At 33.8% G+C, this 24,742-nt stretch overlaps 1 protein-coding gene across 7 annotated transcripts in view; it reads right to left on the bottom strand.

Moving 5' to 3' along the window:
* Positions 1-2,423: 2,423 nt before the first annotated feature.
* The window catches only part of LOC118705044 (pleckstrin homology domain interacting protein), a 136,140-nt gene continuing 113,821 nt past the window's right edge, over positions 2,424-24,742 (bottom strand). For 5 of the 7 annotated variants that reach the window (XM_036413211.2, XM_036413210.2, XM_036413212.2 and 2 more), the window contains 8 exons: positions 22,258-22,327; positions 21,583-21,633; positions 21,190-21,339; positions 14,607-14,759; positions 13,658-13,821; positions 12,985-13,244; positions 12,281-12,478; positions 2,424-7,877 (listed from right to left, as the gene is read on the bottom strand). In XM_036413211.2, coding sequence (XP_036269104.1) covers positions 7,246-7,877; positions 12,281-12,478; positions 12,985-13,244; positions 13,658-13,821; positions 14,607-14,759; positions 21,190-21,339; positions 21,583-21,633; positions 22,258-22,327 — 1,678 coding nt within the window. In that variant the 3' untranslated portion in view covers positions 2,424-7,245. Of the gene's footprint in view, positions 7,878-12,280; positions 12,479-12,984; positions 13,245-13,481; positions 13,553-13,657; positions 13,822-14,606; positions 14,760-21,189; positions 21,340-21,582; positions 21,634-22,257; positions 22,328-24,742 lie in introns of those variants that run through there. The other 2 variants (XM_045572939.1, XM_036413214.2) reach the window with 2 other exon arrangements.

The raw sequence follows: 24,742 nt of genomic DNA, 5'->3' as shown, positions 1-24,742 counted from the left end.
TATAATTCACAAAGAATCTAAAAGCACATGTATACATGTTATATAAACAGATTTTTTGTATAAAATCGACTGTGAAAGCATACCCAATGGCACAAACATTCAGGACATGATTTCATCTTAGAGTTTAGCAGTATGGAGATTTCTTAAAAAATTAAAGCCCTAGCCAGTTTGGCTCAGTGGACAGAGCATAGGCCTGCAGACTGAAGGGTTCTGGGTTAAATTCCAGTCAAGGGCATATGCCTGGTTTGAAGGCTTGATCCCCAGTAGTGGCCATATAGGAGGCAGCCAACCAATGATTCTCTCTTTATTGATATTCCTCTCTCTCTCCCCCCCTCTTCCTTCCTCTCTGAAATGAATAAAAATATATTTTAAAAATTAAAAATGTAACTACCATATCTTTCAGTAACCCCATTTCTGTGTATATATCTGAAAAAAATGAAATTAGTATCTCAAGATATCTGCACTGCTGTGTTTATCACAGAATCCTACCTAATAAAAGAGTAATATGCAAATTAACCATCACTGGCCAAGCCATGCCCACTGGCCAAACCCACCAACCAATCAGAGCAAGTGTGCAAATAAACCCAACTAAGATGGCTACAGCCACAGAAAGCAGGAGGGAGGCTTGGGGTTCCCAGGCAATGGAGAAAGCCAAGCTTTCCGCCTGCCCTTGCCAGCCTAGGCCTCCACTCAAGGCTACAAAGTTTCAATTATAGAAGGTAAACAAATCCAAACAGAAATGGTGGCAGCCACAGAGCTGGAAAGAGCAGAAAGCTAGTGTTGCCCCTGGCAAGGGAAGAAGCAAAGCTTTCTGCACAGCCTGGCCAGTCCAGGCCTCCATACCAGGCTACAAAGTTTCAGTTATAGAAGGTACATAAATTCCAACAGAAATGGCTGCTGGCCACAGAATAAGCAGGAGGTTTGGCTCTGCTCCAGGCTACAAGTTTCAGTGGTAGAAGGTATATAAATTCCAGATACCAGGGCCTCCACTTGGGTCGCCAGGGGGCATGGCTGGCCTGCAAAACCACCACAGGCCCCTCACTCAGGCCGCCCCATGCCCCAAAGAAACCCCATCCTGATCTGGGACACCCTTCAGGGCAAACCAGCTGGTCCCAACCCCCGTGAAGCTCAAAGAGATGATTCCATTCTAAGCACAGTTCATTCCACTGCTGTGCTGCCAACAGTACTCCCTAGCTAGGCAGAAAGCTGCCTCGTTGAATCGTTTCCACTATTCTTCTCCCCCACTTACCCAAAAAACAGAAAAGTTATCACTATGTGGTAAACATGAAAAGTGTGAAAAGTTTACAAATGCAAGGGAAAGGTTTTTAATGTTTTTTAATAATGGGGAAACAGCCTAGAACAGTGGTCGGCAAACGGCGGCTCGTGAGCCACATGCGGCTCTTTGGCCCCTTGAGTGTGGCTCTTCCACAAAATACCACGTGCGGGCGCGCACATACAGTGCGATCGAAACTTCGTGGCCCATGCGCAGAAAGTCGGTTTTCGGCCTGGGCGAGTCTATTCTGAAGAAGTGGTTCTAACGCCAAGCCACACTCAAGGGGCCAAAGAGCCGCATGTGGCTCGCCAGCCACGGTTTCCAACCATTGGCCTGGAACATAAAGTTGATGTCAATACAAAAGAGAAAAAATTGCTGAAAATGAAGTTTTGATTGGAAATACTTATGCAAACTGTTCCTTTTAAACATATCTTGCAGAAATATCTGAATATCAAAATAGTTATCACCTAGTAACAGATCAATAAGATTATCTTTTTTTGTTGTTGTTGTTGAACCCAAAACATTTATTTACCTGTATCAGGAGGAATAAAGTATAAATTCTGAGTTAATTTGCCTACGTATCCCAACTCATGCAATCCGATGACATAATGAGAATAATATACATTTTTGACATGTCATTAACATCTTTTGATACGTTATAACAAATTATCCTGCAGAAAACAGTCAAACGGTTCGCACAGTAAAATTCCAGGACTGCCATATGCCAACTTGTCCCAACTTCATAAGTCGCCAGGAGGAGCCGCTGCACAGACCAGCCCGCGCGCACCCGCTCCGTCCCGCGGGGGATGAAGTCCTGCAAGCCCGGCCTCCCCGCGGCCGGGGGCGCGCCCGGCCCCCCTGCGCCGCCGGCGGCGCCCAATAAGATTATCTTATTAGGTGTACACACTAAAAGCCAAAGGATTTATCTTTAACCTTCAGTTATTTTAGAATTAAACTACATTGCACTATTCAATCCTTTGATTGGCTAGTAATTTTAACTTTTTGATACTTAGGGCATTGGAAAATCTAATGTATCACCATTTATATAAAAGCTTCTTTGGTATAGTGCTTGTTGAAATTATGTACGAGTACTTCATGGTTACCAAACAAACAAAAAATAATAAAGAAATCATGAGGCTCTACAAAATAGTTTAGAAAAACAAGTTTTCTATTTATTTAAAAATAAGTTTATAGTTACTACATTGCAGGGACAGGAATTCTTACACATACATTCTAGTATAAAAGGATTCAAAGAATTATGCATCAAAACTAACATAGAAAGTGTTCACATAACAGTAAAGAAAGGTCCAATCAATATGTACAAAAAGAAAGGGTACTACTATTCTGGTGTGAGACTGCCATTTATAACATGATACTCTGGGTTGCAGGAAGGGAAAAAAACAAAACCTCAATAAAGCTAAATAATTAATTTGTCTTTAAACTCTGTTACTTATTACATACAACAGATTTGCTTGTGTTTAACATTGTTTTCTGTACAAAATAAGCATAATTTTAATTTGAAAATGTGTCAGTTTCAACTTTAACCCTCTAGGTCAGTTACTTTTTTAAAAACTGAACTACATTCTAGAAGTCTAAATATCGTGTGACAGCATTTAACAATTTTCTAGAAAATCTTTAATAAGACCCCATGTCTTGCAGTTTAATATGGTCCAAAAATGTAACTGTATTTTGTCTCAATTTATATTTATCGTGATGAATCAACACGCACAATCTTAAAAGTAACGAGCATACGTGTACATCTGTTTCATATATGTGTACTATATATCATCTCAAACCTATTCTTTTAGTTCCTTAAATGAAGTAACTCATAGCCACCCACTATATTTGGTTTGTGCCATATAAGATTAATTTCCTGATTATTTTATCTGCATTAAAAAATATTTCAACACAGAGCTATCAAAACTAAAAATATGTACTTATAACTTGTGATACTTTCTAATCATTTTACTGCAGCGTGTATACAAAGTTTATCTCTGTAACGTCCAAAGTGGTACTTACAGGTTTCTGACTTAATTTGACCTTGTCTTGGGTACTGTAATTGGTACAAAATGACTTCATTTGAAGTTACTAGCTCAGCATAATTAAGAACAAAAATAGTTTCTTAGTAAATGTAGTATTTGGTTCAAATCACTTGGAGATTTGGAGGACTGAGTGAGGAGAAGTGTAAGGAGAAAAAAAAGAAAAAGGTGTATTTTTTTCCAATTTAACAGGAAAATAAATTCTCAACTAAATATAACTAAACCACTTCTCAAAACTATTATGTAAAAACTACTTTCTAAGTATGGGGTAATTCAAAGAACATAAAAGTACTTCCCCTATTATAACTTTTAAAATCATGTACTTCCTGCATCTAAGAACACAGCCCTTTAACTACTCAAGTGTCTTGGTCCTTTCAAGCCTACTCAAAAGTGAGTTTTAGGTAAACAAAAACATCCAGAATAATGATTTGTTTTCATTAATTAGAACACTGAAAATAAAATTGCTTACAGTTGACATCTGAGAGCTATAGGTATGTTGGTATGTATAAAATGGAATGCTAGAATTAAAGTAAACACTATTAATTAGATGAACTAATTTATATTACCAATCATATTTTAAAACATGTAGTTAATGTTGCTAATAACACAAAAAAGTTATTTGAATACATTTGTTAAAATTTCTAATTGTAATTTACTGCACTGCAGATAAGGGACCATTCCAGGTATTAACACATACATGCCACATGAGGATTATTTTGATCAGTGTATCTTATATAATCCATTTCCAAGTGATACTAAATTAGCCAAATTCATGTCTCAGATGTGACCCAATCAAGCTCACAAATATTCTGTAGTTTTTCTAATTAAATTTAGGAAAGATGAGTTTTGTGATGTTTTCAAACTGTGAAGCAATAATAAAAAGAATAGAAACAAGAGCAACAAATCTTGAGTACAGAAGTGTATTTAGAAAACAGTCCAATGCCGAATAGCAAATAGCAAAATTTAAAGAATATATAAATTTTAATAAAGTATTTATCTGTTGCCCAGTTGTAAACTATAATTAGACTGAATGTTTAAAATGCTCATCTGTGAAACTTGAGAATGTTGGGATAAAGGGAGAATATTAGGGTTAGGTACTTAAAAATACACAAATTGATTTACAATTTCCATGCATGTAACAGGCTATATAGTATTTCTGAAATTTTCAGTAAACTTGAGTTTTTTTATTGCTCACCTAAGACAACTGCCAACATTTCCTTTTGCCTAACAACAATACATACAAGGAGTCACTGTCTCAAAGAAGTTATTTTCCAAGTGGTCAAACAAAACAAAAATATGGTGATGACCTAAATTTCTCAATTCAACTTCTGCAATGTATAGAAGCTAAATTATAAAAATATAAAATCTAAATATATCTAGTATTACTAATACATATTTTAAGTGTTTCGATTACAAATAATCTCATCCAAGTAATTTTTGCTTTACTAAGAAACCAGTGTCTAATAATATCCAAGTAAGGGTCATAAATATACAGTGTCTTTAGAACAGGAGTAATACATTTACTTGCTGCAGGTAAAATGGTAAATACTCATTTCTTTTTCAAGAGTTAGAACTAATCCATACACTGTATTAGAGGTATATTCCACTCTAAGACTGTGTACGTGCTTCCTTTATCTGTACATTTTAAAACTGTACACATTTTTTTTTTACAAAAATGGATTTATAGTCTACTGTTTTTTTCTAACACAATGCAGATAACATCAGGAAATAACATGTTTCAAATAGATTGCCTTCAAAAGCAACAAATTACTTTAGTGACAAATTTCAAACATATACACTATTATTGTGTAACTGAAAGACTCATTTTACTATACAACCAAGCCATCCATTTCTGAATTATGAAGAGTTTAACTATTGAATTTTAATTATAGAGTAATTGTATTTGTTAGAAAAAAAATAAATATACAAAAAACCTGAAAATTTGAAATTTTTCAACTGCAAAATCACAGCAACCCAGTTAAGTTCTGGAAAATGGTTTACTTAATTTCACAGGATTTCTGTACAAATTTAGTTCTGATTTTAAAAGCCCAAATGCATTGCTTTCCATTCTTCTTCAAGACAATTAAATGATAGCTAACATTTATTCCTACCAGAAATTGAGTAAAGAAATAATTATGTTATGTATTTTATCAAGGTTCAATTAAAAACTTTATTTTTCTATATCAGGGTCATGCTGATACATATTTTCCCATCCTCACTTTAAAAAAAAAAATGTAGTATCTGAAAATTTTGGTTACATTTTTGTACCATACCAGTCCTCAGAAAATACTACATTCTTTCAACTTTTTAAAAAATGGACAATAATTTTTAAACAATAGAAATGGTATTTATGTTGTTTTTTAAGGTATAAAATAAGTAACTGTACCATAAACAAATAACTGCTCTCCTTTTCCATAGCAGTACATATAGCAATACATTCTCCTAAGTCATATAATTATCATTTACAATAGACAACTTAATTTTACTAATGATGAAAAAAAAAAAAAAAAAGAATAGAATACAAGGCACAATCATTAAATGGAATTTTTCCTTTAGAGTGTATATTGACATATCAGCGTGATAAAGATACCGTAAAAAGTGCAGAAAAAACACAATGTGCAATGATACCACTGTATAAAACATGATTGCATAAAAAGGATTTGGCCTATTTTAACTTTTAATAATTGAAAATAACCAATCTTCCCCTTAAAATTAAACTATAAAGAATGACATTTTAAAATTATTTTTATTCTACCGCTATCTAAAAAATCTTGAAGAAAAGAATTTATATCTGGATAATAGCATATAAGCATGTGTTGTATATATATTTAATTATACCCATATATCAATATATACACATACACACACAGACACATTTCTTTTTAGCCTATTAGATATGTCTAAAGTTTAAAAATGACATTAATCCAGATCAATAAGTAAACATCAAATCCCATACCTATTTCCTGTATTTTCCTTGAATCCTTTAACCACTTAAAACACTTTCTCTAAAACATCTCTGTCAAAGGACCCACCAGTGCATTACTTTCTACTATTGGTACCAAAAAAAAAAAAGAAAAAAAGATGCATCTCAGCATAACTCTTTAATAACACGCTCTTTAGAATAATATACAGCCTTTCCAATACTGAAAAGTATACGCTGTCCTGACAGTCAAAAACAGGCTTTCCACTGCACTGATTCTCACTCTTTGGCACAATAAACAGAGATCAAGTGATTGATATAAGAATCAAGGTCTGAAAAATTAGACAAATGTTTTCCAATGTGGATATGTTTCCTTTTCATCAGTACATTTTTACTTATGTTTGGCAGAAATGGAATATAGCAAAAGCATCCTCTAGATAATTTGTAGATGAACATTGTACAATTAAAATTAAACTCTTTAGAGTATCAAATTGTGGAAATTTTATATTTATCTTTAGAAGAAACACATTTCTTAATTTACTGCTGCTCTGGTAACGTATGTCTTTCTAGGGGGCACGACTTCTGTATCAATAGAAATGTACCTGGCTTGGTAAAAAATAATTCATTTTAACATGAAATGCTCTATCACTAGGAATATTATGCTCCTTAAAAATGTAGAATGTCTCTTCCAGAAATAAAACAGGGAATTTATTATAGGTATTCAATTTTTTTTCTTTGAACAGTGAATGAAATGAATGTTGAAATGTATAACTACCTAAGGGTAATAAATAGCAAACATTTAAAATATATATGTATATATTTATATATATATTCATTTAAAGAAGTGAAGTATCTTATAAGTTTACTTTTTTTTTTTTTTTTTTTTTTTTTTTGCAAATCAAATTATAATATTCCCTAAACCACCACAGCAGCAAGGAAACAGAAGCCTTAGTTCAACTTATTCCTTAATTGTACCTGCTTTATGATTTTGAAGTAAAATAGTTTGGTACACGTTACCAACCAATTAAATTAGCTTTTGCTTTTTCAGTCAACTTTCGGACTCGTCCTCTGCTAGAAGTTCCAAAAGTCAAAGAGGTGTCTTCAAACAGCAGCTGCCTTTGCTCCTCTTCAGAGTCATCCTCATTATAGAAAGCTGTCCTTCGACCTTGGTTTCTAGTTCTCATGTGGGGTTCAGAGCCTTTAAGTTCCCCAAACTCTTCTTCCTTATCCACAGGATCATCTGTCTTTTTCCGGTTACTTCTCCTTAGCATTTTAACACTTGTAGGAACTATGAGACCCGAGTCTAATTTTTGTGTTATCTTCCTTTTAGGTTTTCGGCCTCCACGACTCTTTTTCTGTAACAGATCCTCCTTTACAGTATTAGTTTCAGGAAGACAATTGCATGTTGAAGAAGGAACTACTTCATCTCTGATAGGGTGTATATTATTTTGTTCAGCATTTTCTGGCTTTGCATACTGTAGCTTTTTGGGCTTTCTACCTCTTTTCTTGTGTATAAGTTCACCACTATTAGTATTAATTTCTACCTTAGGTTTCCTTCCAGGTCCCCTCTTCACAAGTTTAGATGGCTGCCCTCCATGGCCATTTACTTGAATGCTTCCTGATACAAGAGCATTGTTCTTGCGATCTGTAAAAAAAAAAAAAAAAGGAACATCACCATATTTAATATATGGAATTGCTTTTTTAAAAAATATATTTTAATGATTTTTTACAGAGAGGAAGGAAGAGCGACAGAGAGATAGAAATGTCGATGAGAGAGAAACATCGACCAGCTGCCTCTTGCTCACCCCCTTCCAGGATGTGCCCGCAACCAACATATATGCCCTTGACCGGCATTGAACCTGGGACCTTTCAGTCCGCAGACCGATGCTCTACCGTTGAGCCAAACCGGTTTTGGCCTGGAATTGCTTTTTTATTTGACCCTCAATCTCATAAATAAGTCCATCACTATACGTACATGTAATGACATAATCCTAATTATTTTTTTTTACTACCATAAGGAAAAACAACAAAAGGCTAACAGTTTAATGATATTATTTAGTCACACCTTACTTAATTATACTTCACTTCACTGTACTGCAGATATTACTTAAAAAAAAACAAAAACAAATTGAAGGTCTGTGACAACTCTGCAAGCAAGTCTATCAGCATCATTTTTCCAGCAGGCTCAGATGATCAACATTTTTAAATCAATAAAGTATTTTAAAAATAAAGTATGTGCATTATTTTCTTTAGCTATTGCACACTTAACAGAGTACAGTATAGTGTAAACATAACTTATATACACTAGAAAACCAAAAAATTGTGTTACTTCCTCTATTGCTATATTAGCTTTAGTGAGGTAGTTTGGAGCTGAACCTGCAATATCTCCAAGGTATGCCTGGTATGTGTGCCACCAATACCATGATCAAAATATCAATGTAACAATCTCCGTATAAAGGTCACCATGCTTTATTAGAATATAAAAAAATTTAGGACATCAAATTTTAAGTACGTATGTAGGATCTGAAAATCATAATGCACTGTTTTCTGTGGTAAAAAAAAAAAAAATCTATTACAATTTCAGATTAAGAAAACAAAAAGATGACAGACATGCACTACTACTAACTTTTTTCTTCCAAAGTTTTGAAGTTTTTGTTTTTTGGATGTGGATATTTGATCTGCAATAAAATATTTTAAAGGAAATCCATAAAAGGATCGACTGCTTCTTTAAAGAATGCTTTGTCCTAAGAGAATTTTTTGGTCATGGGTTCGAGTTTTACTTTCTAAATATTAAATAATAAAAATACAAAATACAAAAGGTCAGAGACAATAGCAAAGGGAGAAGACAAAGCCTTCATTTCATGACCCCCAAAGTACAAATTATTTTCTTTAGATTGGTGGTTTTCTACACTGATAGGAGAAGATATGTGTGTGTGTGCAAATAAAGCAGTTAAGCATTTACTAACAATTACACTTAAAACTGCCTGAGAATTCTATTTCTTCCATTCGTTTTCCATTAGAACTACTGAGAAGGGTTCTAAATATCCAGTCCACATACCCACTACAAAAGTTCTACACATCGGATTCAGGAACTCTAGAACTCCTTGAAATGGTCTAAATTTTGAGTGAATATGCCTATGTGCAAATTCTAGGGAAAGGACTTCAGGTTTCATCAACTATATATAAATATATAAGCCTTAAAAAAAGGTTAAGAACACAGCTCTCTTAAAAATGAGTTCAAGAGCTAAAGTAAAGCAACAAGCAAACTGTCAAATTACAGCGGGAAAGAAAGGGAGATCTGGGGAAGATAAGAGATCAACTGAAGAACTTGTATACATGCATATAAGTACAACCAATGGACACAAAACTCTGGGGAGGGAGGGCATGTATGAAAGGGGGGGGGGCAATGGTATATGTACACAGATAATAATTTAATTTTAAAAAAAGCACAGATTTGGATCTGTGCTACTAGTTACTAACCATGTGGCTACTGAGCACCCGAAATGAAAGTTTGAAAATGAAAGCAGGATACATTTTGAAATACTGCTTACATGTTGAAATAATATTTTGGATATAACAGACTAAATAAAATTTTATTTAAATAGATAATTCCACCTGTTTGTTACTAGAAGTAGCTACTAGAAAATTTTAAATTACATATTTGGCTTATATTTTTACTATACAGCACTGTTCTTAATTCTAGTAGTTTAGATGTCAATATTTATGCAATAGATCATCATCGAGTTATTTAAAGCTAATTGTATTTCTATACTGTACTGTACTCTTATGTATTTGTAATACTCAAAAATTATAAATCAGATTGGCTAATGACCTTCCTATTGTAGTACTAGTACAAATTCACTATATATATTCTATATCAACTAGGGTTCAGAAGTGACAGAAGCAAGGCTAATATATTATTTAAAACTTTTAATTCAGTTCAGAAAGGAAGAAATGATAAAACATTCTTATGCAAAGTCATTTTCTTATTTATTCAAAGACTTATTGTCCACTATATATTAAGTTTACATGATTTAAAAATGAATAAACACAAGAATTCAGAGTCTACTGTAGATAGCACATATAAAAAAGAATATCAATAGTGTAAGGGCCACTGAAGTCAATGAATGGGGTACTCTGGGAACACAAAGAAGTATTTGATTTTGCCTAAAGAACCCAGGAGAAGGCTTCCTGGAGAATATTGGCTTTCAAAGTAAGACTTAAAAAGCAGCAGGAAACCATTAAACTAAAAGGAAAAAAAGACACTCCACAGGAAGAAAAAAAGAACAATAATATTCCGGGACTTCCAAGTAGGTTAGGAAATAGCTGGGAAATAAAAGGGGAAAGCAAATAAGAAAGCTGATTGTTAGGCAACAGCAAAGTAATTTACAATCTTGTATAATATGCAAAAACATTAAAATCTGATTCCATACATGACTGGAAAGCAAGGATTTAGTGTGTACTTATGCTAGAGAGAAATGATCAGAAAGGTCACTTTGGCTGCAATGTGGAAAATGGACTGGGTAATGAAGAGTTAAGGACTGAGGCAGAGACACCAGTTAGAAAATTAAGACAACAGTCCAGGTGAGAAATTAAGCCTAAATTAAGGCCATGGAAGTGAGAATGGTGAGGGGGGATAGGCATTTAGAGATGTTAAAGAGGCAGAAACAACTGTGTAGATCTGGATGCTGAGGACAAGGTTAGGATGATTCCTTGATTTTAACCTTATGTTAGTGGGTAGATCCCAATACCTGGGTAGATCCCAATACCATTAATCAAAATGAGAACATTTCAATAAAAAATTAAAATTTGAGAGGGGAGAACACGGAAGTTGAAATGATTCAGATACAATGAAAGTCATGATACAAAATGCTTATTGTTTTGTTTTTAAATACATTTTATTGATTTTTTACATAGAGAAAGGGAGAAGGATAGAGTGAGAAACATCGACTAGAGAGAAACACCAATCAGTTGCCTCCCACACACACCCCACTGGGGATGTGCCCACAACCAAGGTACGTGCCCTTGACTGAAATCGAACCTGGGACCCTTCAGTCTGCAGGCCTATGCTCTATCCACCGAGGCAAACTGATTTCAGCAATGCTTATTGTTGAAGTGTCTGCTGCCAATAAATCATAATAGTTTTACCATATCATAGGGTGGATTTATATTATTTACTTTCTCTTTCAAACATAATGCCTTTAAAACTAAAATCTGCAGATGAAAGAACTTGGAAGAATAGCTGTAAAAGGCCAAAAGTTGTATACTAGAATAGATGGCTTGGCTTTAGACAGCCTTGATGAATTATTATTTTGTGAAGATGGATGTGTTGAATTTTGTAATGTAGTAAAAACTGATTTTTCTTAAAAAGTGAAGTCTGCTATATGGGTTAACTAAATATAATTGAGAAAGAGAGAGGTTGATGTATGAGAGAAACATCATTTGGTTGCCTCGCATAGGTGTCCCAAACAGGGGTGGAATACACAACCTAGGCATGTGCTGTGTCTAGGAATCAAACCTGAAACTTTTTGGTGTAGGGATGACACTCCAACCAATAGAGCCACAGTGGGCAAGTCCACAGTTTGTTTTCATTTCCATACAGAAAAATTTTCTTGGCCTTTAAAATTTAATAACGCAGTTTGCTTTTGGCACAAGGCTGCAAATCAAAAGATGTCTCACTAAACTTATCAATTAATACAGAATGTGACTTTTAAATGACCTACCTAAAAATATTGATAGAATGCTAACTCCAGCAAAAGCATCATTTTAAAGAAAGATCTACTAGCCCTAACCAGTTTGGCTCAGCGGATAGAGCGTCGGCCTGTGGACTCAAGGGTCCCGGGTTCAATTCTGGTCAAGGACATGTACCTTGGTTGTGGACACATCCCCAATAGGAGGTGTGCAGGAGGCAGCTGATTGATGTTTCTCTCTGTCCATGTTTCTACCTCTCTATCCTTCTCCCTTCCTCTGCAAAAAAAAATAAATAAATAAAAATAACATTAGAAAAAAAGGATCTACTATACCTTGAAAGATACAAAAGCACCTTACCTTGTTCAATGAGAGCTGATGACTTTGAAAAAGTGGACGTCTTTGAGAGTACAGATGATTTCATTTTACGTTTGACTGGCTTTTCTTTTTCCAAGTTTTCCTTTGCAGAATTATTCTTAGTGCCATGACTAAAACTGGGTTGTCCAGGACTTGATAAAGTATTCAAAGTTTTGGAATGTTTCACAGAATTCTCTAGAACTAAAACACATGCACACATGAAACATTAAAAGCCAAGAGTTATTTAAAAACAAGCAAGAAGGTTGGGATTACATATAACCTGAAATACTTAAATTAACCAAAAGGAAAAAACCTAGAGGACTTGAAGCTTCTTTAGGAAATCTATTTTTTAAAATAGGAAAAAGGCATAAACAAGTACCTTAATTTTAGAACTTTTTATAAGCTATCCACTCACTTCAAGATTATGAAGGCAAGTCTTGGCAAACTGCAAGTCTAGAAACTAGAACTCAAATTCAGGCATTGTGGATCAGAGTTACTATTTTTATGCATTATTCTATACTGATACTCCTTAACCTCAATTTTATTTTTATTACTAATAATTTTTTTTAAAGAAGTAAAACAATAAAGAAAAACCAACAATATCTGCTAGAATTTATTAAAATCCAATGTATTTCCTTTGGCAGAGTAAAAGCTTAAAAAAAAATTATGGAATATATTCCAATTTAAAAATTGTAACTGATTCTTACTTGTTTTCCCCGACATTGCAGATGTATTAGCTTTCGAAATAAAAGTCTTTGCTGCTGAAGAAGTAGAAGGTTGCTCAGTGGAAATTGGATCTACAACCACTCTGTTGCTTCTGGTTCGAACTATAGAACTGGATTCTGTTTTACCGTTTATTTGCACAGCATTGTGCCTTGGTGGTATTAATCGTGTAGTTGTAGAGAATGGAGAGGTAGAGATATCTGACTTTAGTTGAGGTTTTATGACTCTCTTTTTCCTTTCGGGGCTGTAAATAAAATGATATCATTAGTTATCTTATATCTCTATGTGGAATAAAACAGTTTTATTGGATCCAATATTTGCACTATTATGAAACATGTTAAAATATGGATTTCATATGGAATATTTAGTGAAAGATCACTGTAAATGCTATAGTTATATATGACAGAAAGCATGATGCTATTACTATCCTAAAAATGCTCTTTTACTGTATAGATTTAGCAGTTTGAATTTAAGCACTTACACTAGCATAGCTTTAGTTAAAAGATTAAAAATCCTCCACATCATAGGAACTTGCATGTCAAATATATCATTCTGTAATATAGGGAATAGTAAAGGATATATTAAAAAACACTGAGTTCTATGATTTAGATGACAAAGTTATAGATCTGCTGATGCTGCTGAAAAGAAATTAAATACCTTGATGCAACACTACTGGAAACAGAGCTGCTTCTGTTTCTTTTCTTCCTCCTTTTGGTTATTGTATTTCTTTTATGAAAACGAAGAGCAGATTTATAATCTGATAAAACTGAACTGATATGTTCTTCAAAGAAAGCAGACAGGCGCAAACTCATGCTGTAAATCTATGAGAAGAAAAAGAAACTATTCCAACATTTCTCAAAAGAAAATATTGACATATTTAAACATAAATTATATTTAAATATAATTTAAACATTTTTCTAGCCAAAGGTTTTTAGAATTTAAACTTTGCTTTTTCCCAATCTCTTTTATTGAAAAATAAAACTGGAGCATCTTTACATTTGTGTATTTAGATTGGGAATCTCCCAAGCTTTGAGATTCTTAAAGAAAAGCCCTACTATGAAATCAGATGGCTTACATAGACAAAATTTTCTGTAAACTTGGTCATACTGACACTACCCCTGAGAGTTTTAATCTATTTCCCACTGTTACCTAAAACTACCTACCTATTCTTTCTCAATTCATGTGCACATATCACCCCTTTGTGATGTCTTATCTGGCCAAACAAAGGTAAATTAAAGTTTTACTAATTTTTATGAATAATTCACAAAAATGGTCCTTTCTATTAATGCAGAAAATAGCTGCAAAAGTTAAGCCCACATAGCCCTAATATATACCAGGACAATACATATGTGCTATCTTCAGTGTTATAGCCCTAACATATACCAGGACAATACATATGTGCTATCTATATAACTACACTACTTCAGTGTTATTTCATAGAAAGAACAAAGTAGAAAGAAGTCAATTCTTTATTCCAGTAGGATACCATTAAGAATATAGAAAGTCAATCAACTTTGCTCTAAAATTTAAATAAAAATGACAAAACTTTCTCTAATAATTTCATTTAATTTAAGTACAATTTAAAGAAAATAATTTAATTATATACCCTTGATCTTTTGCTTGGTGTATATGCTTTAGAATTACTAAAAATAAGTCTGACATCTTTACATAACTCCATTGGTGACTCATAATTCCCAGCCTCTAAAGTTTCTCTAACAGTAGCAAAATCCATTGGAGTGTCAATGATGTCTCTGTAGTCCTAAGAGAGGAAAAATAGGTGGTATTATCATCATTACTACCACAAGTCATTACATCTCAGCACAGGGATTCACATACAATTTCTGTGATGAACAAAAGTTCTAGAACTCTTAATAATATTCCTTGTTTTCCTCATCAAAGTTACATTTTTCCTAAGAACTTTTTTCATGCCCTCCACCTTATATTGCAGTCAACACAAGATTTTTCTCACTCAAGAACTTGTTAAATTCTGTTTCCCACAGTCGCCTCTGGCACAAACCTCCTTGGGGAAGAGGTAAATGGAGTTGTGTTAGTAGGGGATTAAAAAAGTATTGAAAAAAATCTTAGCTCTACAACTACAAGTATAAAAGTTTGATGTAAAAAAAAAACACACAAAAAACAAAAAACTTTATGCTACCTATAAACTCTAAAGGCTGCTGACTCACTGAAACATAATCATAAATTCAAATAGGTGTCACAAAGCCTACATACTTCATATCACAGAGAAGAGGAATCACCCAGTCTCCATCTAGTCAACTACATATAAAAAAGTAATAAAAACAAGACAAATAAAAGCAGAAAAGAAGCAACAAAATACCAGAACAGTATTTGAATCCATTATCTCCTAGTAGGGATGAAGAGTACTATTTATACCTTTTTCATTGCCTTGGTATATGCAGCTATATTTTTCGAAATAAAACTTGATTTTGAACCATCAAGTTTAAATTATATATTTTACCATGAAGCAAACAGGATTATTGCCATTTAAAAATTGGAAGATTTACTTCTTCCTTAACAATCTGCATACCTTCTATTTCCTTTCTTGCCGTGTTCCACTGCCTAGTATTTGTAGTACTATATTGAATAAGCAGTGAAAATGGACATTCTTGGCTTATTTCCAATATTAGTGGGGAAAACATTCAGTTTTTCACAACTAAGCATGATGTTAGCTATAGGTTATTTATCAAGTTATGGAAGTTCCTAGTTTTCTTAGGTTATGTATTTGTCTATTTAGCATCCATTTGTTATAGGGCCAATTATATTAACTATTTTTATTTATTTTCTGTATTCTTGATGCTCTGGCATTTTGGAGGCCTTACAGACCTGAGAAGACACTGACCTTCCTCTTAACGTTAGCTAAGGGCTGCACTGGGAACATGTTCCATCTCCTTATGTAACTCTTTATGCCCCCTGGAATTATTCAAAGTAGTCCATTCTAAATTGTTTACCCTTGCCCTGCCTTGTCACTCTCATTGAAATCCCAATAAAAGGTCTGGTCTAAACTTTTCCCTTGCTCCTGTCTTCTGTCACCCATTCAAAACGTGGTGATTCACTATGGTGCCAAATAGCATTGAGTGAACCCACTCCCTAGAACCTGCAAGTATAAAAACCTTCCTCCCCAGCTTTGTTCTTGTTCTCCAGTGGCCATGCTGACTTTACTATACCGTATGACATCCAACATGTACATTCTTAAAACAAACAGGTATTTCATTCTGTTAAATGCTTTTTCTACATTAATGACTATGGTTGCTTTTTGAATAACCAACCAGTTTTACGACCTTGAAAAAAAAAACAAAACACACCACTTATTCATAATATAAAAGAGATTGTGTAGAATTTGTGTTAAACCTTTAAGCATTTGATAAAATTTTCTTGTTACTTTTTCATTACTAATTTCTAGTTTGATTACAATTTAGTTGAAAGACACACTATATAATTTCAATTATGCCTGTCATTTAATTGTTTTATTTTTTCCAATTTTATAGGTCACTTGAACAAATTTCAGAATTCCATTTGTTTTGTCTATAATGTTCATGACTATAAATCTCTGAATAGTTTTGTAAGTGGTTGTTCAGATATCTTATAACATATACATGATCATCAAAATATAATAGTGTCAATATTTACCAGTTCAGGTAATACACAGAAACCTTCCCTACCCATATTTTTTACCTTTATGCTCACTGAGTTTTTCCTCTGTTCTTTTCAGCGAATTTTTATTTGTTATTATTTTTTAGTTCTATTTCCATTAGAGTCTTCTAATTCCTTTTGAGACTTTCTTGGTATAACAGATTTTTTATTGAAACTTGGACATTTTGAGTTTAAGATTAGATCTTTTTTAAATCTTGTGTTTTATTCTGAACCCTCTTTGGGCTAAGAGAGGGAACTTCCTTGTTACTGCCAAGTGGGAATGTTAAGTCCAGGTTTTATTCGGCCTTCATAGACACTTGAGGATTGAGGAGTACCTCTTTGAAACTATTGAAAGGGCTAGGAGCTCAAGTTCCTTAGAGTACCTTTGTTATTGCATGGCTTCTATTGACATTTTGAGGGTGGCCTTGTTATCACTGATCCATGGTCAAAGTCTTGACCACAATCTTTTGGTGTACAGAATGATGCTACAACTGACTGACACTGGCATGAGATGACTAAAATATTTTGAAGTATCTCACCTAAATATAACTTAAGAACCACTTCATACAAATCATACAATAAATTGGTCTTTACTAACTTTTAATAATATTTTGATTTTAGCAAAAAACAGTGTACAAGTCTACCTTACGTACCAAATTTGGTATAAATAACTTGGCCACTTAGAGAAATTAAGTACCTTACTAGCAGAAGGCTGTCGTAAAAAAGAAAAGAAAAAAGAAATTCCAGCCCTGGGTGGTGTAACTCAATTGAGCATAGTCCCTCGCATAGAAAGATTACCATTTGATTCATGGTCAGGGCACAAACTCAAGTTGCAGGTTTGATCCCTGATCAGAGTGCATATGGGAGGCAACCAACTGATGTTTCCCCCCCCCCCCCCCCCCAATTCCTCTTTCTCTAAAAAAAAAAAAAAAAGAAAAAAAATACTTAACACAATATTCCAAAGACTGAATGCCTGGCTCTTCAGATGGGGGTGAAGGAATAGATACAAAATTGCTTTATGGAATGGTAACATCTGGTCAGTGTCCAACCTTTCTATATTCTTAAGGATTTCAAATCAATTTGACAAAATCTCTAATTACTTGGTTATTAAATATTATAATATACTAGAGGCCTGGTGCATGAAATTTGTGCATGTGTGTGCACGTGTGTGCGTGTGTGTGTGTGTGTGTGTGTGTGTGTGTGTGTGTCCCTCAGCCCAGTCTGCAGCCTCTCCAATCTGGAACATCCCTTGAACTATCCAGTACTGCTGGCTCCCAACTGCTCGCCTGCCTGCCTTCCTGATTGCCCCTAACTGCTTATACCTGCCAGCCTGATCACCCCCTAACTATTCCCCTGCCAGCCTGATTGCCCCTAACTGCCCTCCCCTGCCAGCCTCATCGCCTCTAACTGTTCTCCCTGCTGGGCTAGTCCCCTTTGCACTGCCCTTCCCTGCAGACCCAGTCGCCCTCAACTTCCATCCTCTACCAGTCTAGTCACCCCTAACTACCCTCTCCTGCAGGTTGGATCACCAACTGCCCTTCCTTGCAGGCCTGGTCCCTCCCAACTGCGCTTCCCTGCTGGCCATCTTGTGGCAGCCATCTTTTGCATATTACTCTTTTATTACAATAGATAGGATAGAGACCTGGTGCATGGGTGGGGGCCAGCTGGTTTGCCCTGAATGGTGTCCTGAATAAGGGTAGGGGTTCCCTTGGGGTATGGGGTGGCCTAGGTGAGGGGCCTGTGGTGGTTTGCAGTCCAACTACACCTCCCAACAACCCAAGCATAGGCCTGGGCTGGCAGGAAGCAGGTATCTGGGATTTATTTATATTCTATAATTGAAATTTTGTTGCCTTGAGCAGAGGCCAGGGCAGGCCAGGATGGGCTGGCAGCTTGGCTTCTTCCATCGCCAGGGACAACCCAAGCCTCCTGCTCACTCCAGCTCTCTAGCCACCACCATCTTTGTTGGATTAATTTGCATACTCAATCCTTATTTGGCTGGTGGGTGTGGCTTGTGGGTATAGCCAAGGTGTGGTCAATTTGCATGTTTCTCTTTTATTAGATTGGATTGGATTTACAAACTCCAAATTTTAGAAAAATGATAATAGAAAATTTTCCATGTTTTATAAAATTTTGGTTAAATGTCAAATTTATGTAGAGCATTCCATTTTCCTTAGTTCATATGGTAGCCACTCAAGATAATTCTGTTGAATAAGTAAATGGAGATTTAATATGCTACTTTCCATAAAAAAGTTTAATTTTTAAAATCTTGATTTGAATAGTAAAATAATATTTTCAAACAAAAGGTTAGTATGAAGAGCATTATTGTCTTAAATATTCTACTGGTAAGGCTGATATTTCATTATAGTTAAATCTGAAGTATAAAAAGCAGGTAATCCAAGTTTCCTCTTCTTCTCTGTGACAGTATTAAGAAATCATAAAGAGCTATAAGTTTTCACACCTCCATCAAGGAATTCAACAGGAGATAGATCAAATTAAAATTTTTTCTTCTTTCTAGTACTTTTATTTATTCTTCACAGAGAGGAAGAAAAAGGGATTGAGAGTTAGAAATATCAATGAGAGAGAAACATTGATCAGCTGCTTCCTGCACACCTACTGGGGATGTGCCTGCAACCAAGGTACATGGCCTTGACTGGAATTGAACTTGGGACCCTTGAGTCCGCAGGCTGACACTCTATCCACTAAGCCAAATCAGCAAGGGCCTTTCTGTATTTTTTGTCTGCTGATACTTTTAGCTGGTTGAATACTACTTGATAGACCGCATTCCTATGTATTACCTATTATCTAACAACAAAACATATAGCTCTAGTGTACTAGGTACACGAGAAATGGCCTCCTCTTCTCACTGTGTCAATAAATTGCTACATATTTTGGAAAGCTTCTAAATCTAAGCCTCAGTTCAACCTCAGTAAAATGAATTGATTGGATTGGTTTTAGGTCTCTTCTGTATTTTCTGTATAATTGCTTTAACATTTTTCTTTTTGCCTTTAGTCTTTATTTCCTTATGCTTCTTATCGTTTTGTTTATCTCTTAACCAAAATGACAAATCCAAGTTTAATTGGCAATTTTTCTTCTTTGGGTGGTACATAAAATACCAGTCATCTTACAATGAACAGTGTTTTCGATCTGATATAGTATAAACATATTATATTTCAGAATAATCTATTATTTCTACTTATTGTTTCTGTTGTCATATAATAACTAATGACACCCTAATATAATTTACAATTTCTTTTTATCATTAGTTCAGCTTTAGTAGGCATTGGTTTCTTTTCCCTGATGAATATCTACACCACAGGGTGTGTAAATCTGGACTCCAAATCCATGCATAGTGCAAGCTTAGGGATATTTCTCTGACACCAAAGAGACATTCTTCTTTGTAGAAAGAATAATTATTCTATTATTTTCATTGAGAGTAAAGTCTTTCAATAGTTCCAGTGGAGTCTCAATTTCCTTCCTCACCACGGCTCATACGGCTTCACCAGTCTCCGTGCTCAGTGTTTATACTTGTGCTTCTAAAATCTATCACTTTTTTGGGGGGAAAAAGTCCAGAATACAAACCCCTGCAAACAGTGGGTAAATTATAACTTATCTAAACAAAGTTGGGTTTGCAAGAAAGAAAGGGAAATCCAGAGGTATCAAAACAAAAAGAACTGAAAATCAGAGCATTGAAGCATTAGCTCTGTTCTTCTAAAAGAGTGTCTTGGCGGGTAGGGCTTGAACTAGCCCAGTTTATCACATGGCTGGAATTAAAGATTTATCTTTTATACTTAAGATTCCATATTTCTTGCTTTTAAATGAGAAAAGGCATTTATGATGAAAATTCTATTTTTATCACTGTAAGTTAGAACATACACCTAAGCACGTATGTCAGATAATAACACATAAGGCTCATGGTCTCTTATAAAAAATACTACATTTTAATTTTAATTTCAAACCACAAATATTATCTGAACTGTATAAACTTTAATAACCAAAATAAAGAAATTAAGGCATATTTTAAGCTAATTTAGATTGTTAAGACTACTGCAAAATTAAATACTTAAGTTATGTTTACTCAAACTTTTAACCGTGAGTTGACCTAACGTAAACATATATAATAATGCCAACTTACAGTTGTATACAAAGCTTCAGTTTAAAACTATTTTAATTTAACCATCTCTATAACCCTAGAAGGAAGTTGTTAAGTAGGTATAACAACAGCCATAATAAATTAATGTGTGTGTGTGTGTGTGTGTGTGCATAGACATTAAAAAGAAAATTAGGTGAGAAAATTGCACAATTAGTAAAAGTCAGATGTGGGACCATAACCCAATTCTTAGGAGTATTAGTTCGGAGTTCTTTCTATTTTACCACACTATCCAACTTAGATACTCTTTATTACCAAATGGATAATGAGAACATGTATGAAATAATAAAGAAATACACTATAATCATAAAAAATAATTTAAATAGCAAAATTTTCATGAACAAGACATATAGCAGAACAGACAGGTAAAGAAAATATTTTCAAAAATACTTACTGGATATTCAAGGAGATCTACTGGCTGGCGGAAAGGCTCAGAATCTTCGCACTGAAATATGAGATTTAACAATTCTTGACATTGTTTCTTCCATGCTTGAATATCATAAGACTGAGCTCTATTTCGTAATCTTCTTCTAGGCTGATAGTCCTAAAATAAAAGTGTTAAAAATTATTAATAAAATGACATAAAAACAAATCTTGTGTTTTTAGTGCAGTCTTACATAATTAGGTAATATCCAGTAATACAAATAATAGAAAATATAATTTACCTAGCTCTAATAATCATGCATTTTCTGATGGAAATTTACTTGGAATACTGACAGTAAAAAAAATGCTGAGAGTAAATTTTAATTTCCATAAAATTCTTCTGTTAAAACAAAAAATATATTACCTTCCTTTTTCGAGTAGAAGTTCCTGGCACATCAGCATCTTTCTCTTCTTCCTTTGAAAAAAGAATTTATCTAATTGATTAAACGTTCTAGGATTCATTATTACAGTGAACCCTTGAATGTGTGTTTAAACTGTCTACTTATACACAAATATTTTTATTGAATACATACAGTATAATACATAACTGTATTTTTTCTTTTTATAATTTTTGTTTTTTCTGGTTTATTATAATAATTCAGTATGTAATAAATATAACATACAAAATGGATGTTAATAAACTATTTATGTTATCAGTAAGGCTTCTGGTCAACAGTAGGTTAATAGTAGCTATATTTTGGGTGAGGTAAAAGTTATACAGATTTTTGACTGCTCGGGGAATCAGCGCCCTTAACCCCCATGTTGTTCAAGTGTCAACCATAATCTATAGTTATTTATTTCCTTTACACTTTAGTAAATCTATAATGGATATGCTAAAGCACTTACTGACTCATTAAAGTCTCCTATCTTTTAAAAAAAAATTCTTTGTAACAAAACCCAAAAAAATTCTGAACCATTAAATTAATTATAGCATTAAACAAAAGTAATTTCCATAATGGCATTTATTTAAAAACTACTATGTGTTTCTTTTTTATACAAAATAAGACTAGTGTAATAATTAAAATGAAATATTAAATACCTCAGAGTCAGACAAAACTTTCTTCTTCATTGAATTGTAGAGTGGAATTATGTTATAGCAAGTCTGATCCCTAAATAACAAGAAAACATTAGTATACAAGATTAGAGTCATGAGATATTTTTCCTTTAAACTTGTTACAAAAACCAATTTTAAGATAAAATTTAAAACTGAAGGCTTATTTCTTAGGTTGATGCCAACGCACACATGTGACCCTGCTCCTCCAATCTATGTGGAGCCTCCATTCTGGCCTATTTCTTTACACCAAACCCAATCCAATTCTCATCTTCAAGTTTTGCTCATATCATTGCTGTGCCTGGGATACCTTCTTTTGTTACTCAGTCTACAAGAAAAAGGTAATACCCACTAATTTCTTAATTTTTTCATTCTTACACATACTTATTTCCTAAGATTTTATTTGTCCTTAGTCATCTTTTCTTGACACTGTAACTTTTGCCATGATAACCTTATATTTCTGTATTGTATTTGTGTAAATGAATTCCAAATTCCTATAATTTGGTCTGACTCTTCTTGAGATTCCTACCATCATTAAAATTTCACGTCTGAACCTAAATGTCACTCCCAGACACTCTTCCTCGTTTTTCTGTATATCTTAAAACCATATTCCACATTTTCAAAGTAGTGCACAGCGTTTCATTATTCCACCCTGTGCCTCCTTATCAATCCAATCGTGGGACAAGTTTTGTGAGTATAACTTTCAAAATCTCTTGGCATCTGCCTTTCTCACTTCCATAAACGAATCCCTCATCACCTTACTTGGTTAGCTATAACAGCCAATCTGCTATTTATGCTTTATGTCTATTCCCTATAAATTAATATTAGATACTGAAGTAAGTGTTTTCAGAGTTGCTATGGACATAAGTTGGTTAGAACACTGTCCCATTATGCCAAGGTTGTGGGTTTAGAGCCCTCTCAGGGCACATACAAGAATCAACCAAGGAATGCATAAATAAGTGGAATAACAAATTAATGTGTTTTTCTCTCCCTAAAATCAATAATTAAAAATTTTAAAATTATAATATTTAAGGCATATAATTAATTATAAATAATAAGGCATATAATTTTAAATTACAATATATAAGGCCTCAGATAATTTTCAAGTTAAAATATTTTCATAGCCCTAACCGGTTTGGCTCAGTGAATAGAGCATTGGCCTGTGGATTCAAGGGTCTCGGGTGTGATTCTGGTCAAGGGCATGTACAGCTGACAGATGTTTCTCTCTCATCGATATTTCTAACTCTCTATCCCTCTCCCTTCCTCTCTGTAAAAAATCAATAAAATATATTTTAAAAAATATTTTCATAGATCTTTGCTCCTAGTGCCTGTATTTTAAAAGTCTGTTCTTTAGATCAGCAGTCAAGGCCCTCCATGATCTGACCCACACATGAGTTTACAACACGGTATCCCTTACTTCTTTCTGCTCATGTACTCTCTATTCACCCAATTTAAATAACTAAACTTATCATAGTTATAGATTTATCTGTCTATAAATTATATTGAGGTTAAATATACTCTTCTTTCTATCTCCAAAAATTACATAATTTTTATATATCCATTGTTTGAAATCAGAGCAAATAACTCAATTAAAAAATATAATCAAAATTTTGAAATAACATTTTGAAAACTTTCAGTTAAAAATGGCTTTTATATATAAAAATTGCCAGAGATTTATATTTAGATATATACAATATGAATGCTTTAAGTGTATTAATTGCCCTGGCTGGTGTTGCTAAGTGGTTAGCAACAATAAAGGGTCCACCCGCACAATAAAGGGTCTTGGATTTGATTCCCGGTCAGGGACACGTATCTGGGTTGCAGGTTCAATCCTGGCACAGTTTCTCTATCCCTCCCTATCTCTCTTCCATTCTTTCTAAAAATCAATGGAAAACCTATTTTTGAGTGAGGATTAACAAAAATAAACAAATAAATAAAATGTTATATTAGTCTGTTCATACAAGGCACTTCACAATAACTATTTGAAAAAAAAATACAATTGTATAGATTCCAAATACAAAAATAATTGTTTTACTTAAATTTCACTAAAATATAAATTTACTCTATCTGAATTCTGATTTCTCTCTCTAGAAAAATAGATGTAAGTAAATATCCACATAACACTTATAAAATTACAGACTAAAGACTTTAGTTAAATTATTATAAGCTAATGTAAACAAGTTAAATAAACAGTTCTCTGAGGATAGCTAATTCTCGATTACCAATTTCATTGAAAAGCAAGGCATTGCAACAATAACCCCTAAACCACTTGAAAGGCAATGTATTTCTTTAGGGAATAAGGTAGAGGAAGGGCATAAAGTTTATCTTACAAATTTTCTCTACTGTTTTCTTATATTGAAATTACCACCATTCCTTAGCAAACTAATACCAGGAAAAGGGAGCCTCTGATTATGATGGGTAAACAGAATAGCTTGAGATGTTAAAAAAAGAAAAAAAAAAAAGCCTTGATGAG

Source organism: Pipistrellus kuhlii, unplaced genomic scaffold (genome assembly GCF_014108245.1).
Source record: "Pipistrellus kuhlii isolate mPipKuh1 unplaced genomic scaffold, mPipKuh1.p scaffold_m20_p_5, whole genome shotgun sequence".
NCBI lineage: Eukaryota > Metazoa > Chordata > Mammalia > Chiroptera > Vespertilionidae > Pipistrellus > Pipistrellus kuhlii.
The sequence above is the reverse complement of the archived record's forward strand: the minus strand, read 5'-3'. Positions and strand labels throughout refer to the sequence as shown.